The sequence below is a fragment of the Coffea arabica genome, chromosome 11e (genome assembly GCF_036785885.1).
Source record: "Coffea arabica cultivar ET-39 chromosome 11e, Coffea Arabica ET-39 HiFi, whole genome shotgun sequence".
In the NCBI taxonomy this organism is placed as follows: domain Eukaryota; kingdom Viridiplantae; phylum Streptophyta; class Magnoliopsida; order Gentianales; family Rubiaceae; genus Coffea; species Coffea arabica.
The window spans coordinates 23,150,174-23,157,645 of NC_092331.1; the positions used below are offsets into that span (position 1 = coordinate 23,150,174).

Consider the following 7,472-nt stretch of genomic DNA (forward strand, 5'->3'; position numbering starts at 1 on the left):
TTATATTTCCTAATAAATTCATTGTAAAATGTATATGTCAATATTGGATCCAAATATTTCGTAATTATTAGTTTCATTTGCACTATAAAACAATATAAACACTATAAAAAGCATGTAAACACTAAAGAAAAAGGTGTAAAAGCGTAATGAATTTAATCATTTGTTAAAGTTGAATTTCGCAAAAAATTCCTTCCATCCGTTTTTTTCATCAATTCTTTTGGGACCATCAATGAGTCTAGTCCCCCGTAGAGCGTAGTATATCTAAATTGTCAGTTGAATGTACATTATGCGGAGTAACAAATTCGAATCGGTCCAAGAATATACACTTAGGAATATACTTTATACTAAATTGGAAACTTTAGCATAATTAGCACGCTGATGCCGGGGCACGGCATGGAATAAAAAATGAAATACCGCCCAAACATCACAACTCACGGACCATACCAAAAAAGGTGGAAAACAGGGAAGAGCAAACTCCAAACACGTTTCTTCTCCTCCTCCCACTTTTCTGTTTTCCCGTATTCAAGGACTTCATCCTTCATTCAAGTCTCCTCTAACTCTTCACCACCGCCTCCCAACCCACCCGAAAAAAAAATAAAGAGGAAAAAACCCACTTCTTTTCTTCTTTTCTGCGTAGATATAGAAGTTAGTAATTGGCGGTAGATTGTTGAAGGGAGAAGAAAGCGAGGAACTTTTATCTCAAAGAATTCCAAGGTTAGTTTTCTATTTCACTGCTTGTCATTCATGTCATTGCCCCTTTTTTCTTTTTCTTTTTTCTCCTTCTAGTAATAGAATTCAAGAATTCAAGACGCCCCACATCCAAATATGCTTGAATCTATAAAAGGACGATTTGGGTTTTGATTTTTAATGAAATTCATAATAAAAAAATTTGGATTGGGGTTTTTCCGGCACTGGAGATTGGGAAGGCATATGGGTTGCTTCCTTCTCTCATTTTTTTGGCTGGGTTTTGGCGGCGTGAGATATCGTTTTGAAGATTGAGGGAGGTTAAAACTGTCTTTTTACACATCAAGGAGGAAAAGAGTTGTTAAGTTGCCGAGTTTATTCATATCCACCATGCGTCATTTTTCTCCTTTTTTTTTTTAGATCCCCTATTTTCATTTTTCTTGCTATTCTATTTTACTTTTAGAGCAATGGATATTATATTGTCAGTCGTTCAACTGATTTTAGATTCTATTTTGGAAAAATAAAATTTTAATGATTTCGTTTAATTTTGTATCTAGAAATTGGATTTTGTAGCAGGTAAAGAAAAAGTTTTAAATATAGTCAAAATCAGGTTTTGTTGCTATGATCGATTCCTTTTTTTTTTTTTGTAAACTCTACCCAAAAAAAAATGACAATAATTTTGAAAAGAATATTCTCCCATAAGCAAAACCCATGGCAAAATCCATTTTCATAAATGACTTGGATCGTATTCTTTATATCGCGTCGTAGCCACGAGCTTCTTGAGGCAACCATTTTTGTGCAATCTTCTAATTTGTACAAGAATTCTTGATTTACCAATTTTTAATGGACAATTCAGTCTTTTTAACCAAAAAAGGTCAATGACATAATTGAACACGCCTCACGTCCACCACAGCAGGGAAGAAGGAAACTAGGAAAGGCTTCACGTGATTACTACAGAGGTCGTCATATGTCGCTTTTTCTTTAAAAAAACTACGACCATGTTTGGGCTACAATTTTTTGAAATTTTTTAAAAATAAATTATAAAAATTTGATATATATAAAATAAGAGGTGATTAAAATAAAAAAGTGGTCGACTTTTTCACCACCCAATCTAAACCCAACTGTCCTAACCTCAAACTATCTCCCCCCATGACCCGTCCCTCCCAAAAATCCCATGAAATATATGGATACCTTTTAATTTTTTCTTTTATTACAAAAGATTATCATCCACGTGTCACCTTCCTGTTAGCTGTTCAACCAGATCCTTTATTGTGACTAACTTATTGATTTATTTAATTTTTTTTTTAATATAAACTTTGATGTTTTCCTCCTTTGCAGGACGCGTCTAAGAAGAAGAAAGAAAGGCTTTTTGACTCTTCAAACAAATTCTTATTCTTGATCTGGTCGGCAGCTGGCTGGCTGCTGATCATATATAGTTTGAAGCAAAATTTGGATTGGTCGGGCTGTCAATAGATTCTTTATATTGACAGCCCGATTTTCTATTTCTTGAAGGCGATACCCCACCAAATTCAAACAGGTAAAAATCAGTTGTATTCCTTCAAACATTTTACATCACTTTGTTTCACGTTTCTCTCGTGCATATTTGGCACGTTTTAAAGAAACCAATGGTTTTCTTGTAGGTGGAATTGTGAAATTGAAATTTGACTGGAGTTGTTTGCTGTGTATTTGAACGAGACATTGTGAAACTTGAAAGCCATCAATACTATGGGTACCTTGTCTGGGAACCTTCAAAGGCCCATAATTGCAGCCTCTGCTGTTTGCATAGCTTCTATTTCATCTGATTTTCGTGAAAAATTTTGGCCGAATAAATCATCAGAAACATGTTCTTCCTCAGAACAATCGAGTTCGTCTTCGTCTTTGTTATCTGTTTCGTTAGATGCACAAAAATCATCTTGGGTGTCTAAGGTATCAGTATCAAAGCTTGCTAACTTGGCATTTGCGACAAGAATTCGTGTTCCCGTGCCTGACATATATAGCCGCATACCTGTCTCAAGTTCTTGCTCTTTTCCTGGATGGTTATATTCGTCTGTAGCCTCGTCCCCTGCTTTAATTAACTCATATCAATCGGCTGAGTTGGCGAAAGCCGCCAAGCCGGCTTCTTACGTGTATGATGTGAATTCCTCACCATCAGAGGTATTGTATAGATGGCATTTGCCAGAGCCAAAGGCTGTTGATGTATCTGGTAGTTCTGATTGTTCATCAGTAAAATCTAGGACAGTGGTGGTTTTGCTTGGGTGGTTAGGTGCAAAGCAGAAGCATCTGAATAGATATGCAGAGTGGTACACCTCGAGAGGTTTTCATGCCATTACGTTTACATTCCCAATGTCCGAGATTCTAAGCTATCAAGTTGGAGGAAAAGCTGAGCAAGATATAGAATTGCTTGTTAACCATTTGGCTGATTGGTTGGAAGAGGATGGGAAGAACTTGGTATTTCACACTTTCAGCAATACAGGGTGGTTGACGTAAGTATACTTTACCTGACCACTAGTACACTTGCCTCCCAATCCCAATCCACAACCAACACCCCCCCACCCCAAAAAAAAAAAAGCGGAACCTGATAAAATCTGGAAGTGAACATTTTGTGTAACTCAGTTAAAAATTGCCTTGCAGATATGGTGTTGTCTTGGAGAAGCTTCAGAGAAGTGATCCAAACTTAATGGGAAGGATTAAGGGCTGTATTGTGGATTCTGCTCCTGTTGCAGCTCCTGATCCACAGGTATTGTTGTCTAGGAAGTTACTATGCCTTTTTCGGTGGAGTGATTATTGAGATTTGAAATGTTATGTTGGTGGTGGTAAAGTAAGACTGGATGATCCAAAATACGTACTTTTGACTACTTGAAACTGATATTCCAGTATGCTTCGTTGGCTTTGGTGATGATGTCAATCTTCATACTTGCGGTTTGTCAGTATCATGAGTGGAGCTATAAGCTAGTAATTTCTGTATAAAAGAGTATTTGACTTTTATTTTGCAGTTCCATATATGAGTTTATTTGTTATTGTTTAGATATCTCGATCCATGTGCTAAATTTGCCAGCAAATGGTAATATTTGAAACTGGAGCATGCATTTTTTTGTCTTTATTTTCTCGAGTGCATCATTGTTGTTTCCTCCCATGTTGATTTTATTAATTACAAATAAATTTTGTCAGAAAAGCTCTCAGTTAAGTTGATTACAGATCTTGTATATCCTTCCAGGGTCCCTCTTCAGATCATAATAGGTTTCTAACTCCTGGGGGATAGGAGAGGTGGAGCAATGAAGTTCTACATATCATTCTGAAACTTTATTATATGTTTTGGGGTAGAGGAAGGGGGATCAGTGTGGATTTTGTTCTGTACAACTCTTTCTTTCGTTGTTTTTGGATATTGATTTTGATGTCATTCTTTCGTGTTTGTATGTCTATTAGGTCTGGGCTTCTGGATTCTCTGCAGCTTTTCTGAAAAAGAATAGTGTTGCAACAAAAGGTGCAACGAGTGAGCAAAGTGCAAATATGTCAAAAAGAAACAAAACTATTGTGGGAGAAGCCAAGCCTGAGTTGACTGAAACTGCACTCTTAGTGGTCCTCAAGAAGTTTTTTGAGGTGGTTTTGAATCTTCCTACAGTAAATAGGTGAGGGATCCATTTTCGTTAGTGTTGTTGATGCTTATTTTGGCATGGTCTTGCAAGTTCCTATCCTTATTGATTGAAATATGCAAAATACATTATCGCCAATGTTGAACTTGGTCGAATGAGTTCCAAGTGATTTTTGTTTAAGAATACTGCATTGGTTAGTTTCCTTGATTTTACAGTAATCTTTACTTTCATGTTGGTATGAATAACATCTTTTGGCTTTTGTCATTCTTTACTCCTACAATAATCAATAGATTAAGGCTACTCCTGCACTTCTTACTCACGGGATTTTCATGTTACCAAATTGTAGGAGGTTGTCTGATGTTCTTAGTTTGTTGACATCACAACAACCTAGCTGTCCACAGCTATATATTTACAGCTCTGCAGATAGAGTCATTCCTGCCGGATCGGTTGAATCCTTTATTGATGGCCAGCGGAAGAATGGGCGCAAGGTCAGAGCCTGCAACTTCATTTCCACACCCCATGTCGACCATTTCCGGAATGACCCAAAATTGTATTCTTCTCAGCTCACACAGTTTTTAGATGATTGTGTGCTGACTTGCTGCAGAAATTCTTAAATAGATTACTAACTAGTCTAACTCATTCTTTTCTTTGATTTCCTTATTCTTTTGTTTTTGTCTCCAATTTTTCCATACGCATATGACTTGCTCATTGATGTAGAGATTCAATTATTGCTCTTTTTTTTTAACCTTTCTCCCCTTTTGACCTCAATTATTATCTGTACTCAACTTGGAAAGAGACAGTTATTCAATTGTAGAAATTTTCGATGTATTTAAACTACTTGACATTGTCATCTTCATATTATTGCTTCCATCAAATTTCCTTGCACTTTTCGAAGTTCTCTATTTTGGCATCTTGTAGTCCCTGTCCACAATTGTACCTGTTAATTGATTATGCTCGTCACATAGGCTTGTCACATGGAAAGTGGAAAAAACAGCCATTCCTGCTAATCCCCTTGCCCTGAGGTTAGACATAGCAATTTGGCAGGTTGGTAAAGGATTTAAGGATTTTCATTTAAATGGATTTGGGAAAAACTTGCATATACCCGGTCCACCAGCAAGTTTTTTACTTGAAGCCAAAAAGCCTTAAAAGTTCTAAATTATCTTTGCTGCTGCTTCATTCTGGATATCTTTGCTGCTGCTTCATTCTGGAGAGAGGGAGAAAAAGAAAAGACCCCCCGGGGAAGAGAGGGGGGGAGGGGGGGAGTGGGGGTGGAACAACAAAGCTACAGAAAAGAGATATAACCAAGGATGCCCAGATGCATTGACGCCGAAAGAACTCCCTCGTCAAATCCAGATCCAAAACCCCTTGCTTTCTAATTTTTTTTGGGTGGCTTCCTTCTTATTCTCCGGATCCTTCATTGGCTCTGTAGATTGACGGGTAAACAGCAGAAATTGGACTAAAAATGGTTATCAGCAAACTTTGAATGTTTCTTTTTTATTTTTTATTCTTTTATACCTTTCTCAATGCAAATTCTTGCCTAGTATTAGATACTCAATTTCTACGTATGACCACATTATCACTCTCAAAAGTATATGGCTATAAAAAGTTCTGTATCCCTTTAATGTTAAGGTTGCTTTGCTAGTTTGCCTATACGGGTGGTAGTTTTCAGTACTATTGAAGGGTGCTGTCTGGGTTCAGGCAGCGGTTGGGCTGTATATTTGCAATGATATTTATTTTCTAAAACTCCATTTTGTTCTCTCAGATTTCAAGCTTTTACCACACCATCAGTGCTTTCCTATTTTCCCCTCTAATTAAGGTAGAGAAAATCTCAGATTTTGAATCTTTAACTTTTACATTTTTATTTCATATTTAAAAGTAAAGAACTTTTCTCTTTGACTATGGTTAGAGAAAATCTTAAATGTTGATCCTTTTAATTTTTAAAATTTTTATTTTTGGTTGAAAAAGCAAAAGCGATGAAGGTGAAGGTGGAGGAGGAGAGTAAAGGAAGTGGCGATGAAAGTGATGGCAAAGAGAAAGATGGCTATAAAAATCAAGGAGCAAAATAAAGTTTTCTGAATATTTAAGCATGTTGATGATGTGGTAGATGATGGGCCACTTAGTTTAGGGATGGGACCGTACACTGGATCTACCCAAGTATTTGTCAATAAATTATACCTAACCTATCTTTTAGCCCCTTATTGCGGTGGGAAAATATGAGACTTTTTGAGAGAGTTGAAGTAGGTAAAACAATACTAATTATGAAATTGACTAACAGTATTGCCAAAGCCCATGGGGGCGTTTTTGTATTTGGCTCTAGTTTACAGTCAGATGAATGAACCACCAAACTATAGATTAAATTGTTATATGGTTGGATCATATTGGATTAACTCAAATTTATGAGCCAAATATGATCCCAACATATTATCTCATAAATAATACTCTATCGCACGCATTTACACACACAAAATGATTTTTTACTACACATAAACATATATCCACCTACTAAAATACTTCCACACATACAAACATACTCACTTCTTAAGTTTCTTAGATGGAAAAACATCATTTTCATAGACACATACACATAAAAACACACATTAACATACTTTCACACATACAAACACTAATTTTTAAACTGCTTGAATATACACAACTCCTTGACAAACACACACTAACATTCACACATACAAACACTAATTTTTAAATTGCATGGGTAGACATACCTCCTTGGCAAGATGCACTGCTTCTTTTTTTTTTCTCCACAAATACAAACACTAATTTTTAAACTACTTGGATAGACACAACTCCTTGGCAAACACACACTAACATAATTTCACACATATAACCACTAATTTTTAAACTTCTTGGATAGACACAACTCCTTGGCAAGGTGTACTACTACTTTTTTTTTTTTTAAACTACCATAAAGTTAAAAGCATGTTTATAATTCACTTGTTAAAAGATATTTAAAGCTTCTTTTTTATAGGTATGTCCTTTTTATATAGCAAATTTATTTAAAGGATGAAACAAAAACATTTTTTCTGTAATTGGTGAATGGATATAAGTACAAAGAAAGTCATTTTAAGTATGACGAGTTGCTCAATTTATAAACTAAACAGGGGCTGGCTGGAAAGGAACAGATTTCCTTTTCCATGTTATTTCTTTGAAGAAAAGTGTAAGAACCTTTAATAAACTCGT

General features: G+C 35.9%; 1 protein-coding gene across 1 annotated transcript; it reads left to right on the plus strand.

The window, feature by feature from the left end:
• Window positions 1-408: 408 nt before the first annotated feature.
• LOC113717959 (uncharacterized) lies at window positions 409-5,130 on the plus strand. The gene is made up of 6 exons (XM_027242820.2): window positions 409-714; window positions 2,023-2,221; window positions 2,325-3,167; window positions 3,316-3,421; window positions 4,108-4,310; window positions 4,621-5,130. Exons 3-6 carry the CDS (start codon window positions 2,410-2,412, stop codon window positions 4,886-4,888), a joined length of 1,335 nt encoding a protein of 444 aa, XP_027098621.1. The 5' UTR covers window positions 409-714; window positions 2,023-2,221; window positions 2,325-2,409; the 3' UTR covers window positions 4,889-5,130.
• Window positions 5,131-7,472: the final 2,342 nt, after the last annotated feature.

Excerpts from the sequence above, each read along its gene's own strand:
- LOC113717959 (XM_027242820.2), top strand. The coding sequence starts at position 2,410 with ATGGGTACCTTGTCTGGGAACCTTCAAAGGCCCATAATTGCAGCCTCT. Across the intron at positions 3,422-4,107 it reads TTGCAGCTCCTGATCCACAG|GTCTGGGCTTCTGGATTCTC; the intron begins GTATTGTTGTCT and ends TATGTCTATTAG. Across the intron at positions 4,311-4,620 it reads AATCTTCCTACAGTAAATAG|GAGGTTGTCTGATGTTCTTA; the intron begins GTGAGGGATCCA and ends ACCAAATTGTAG.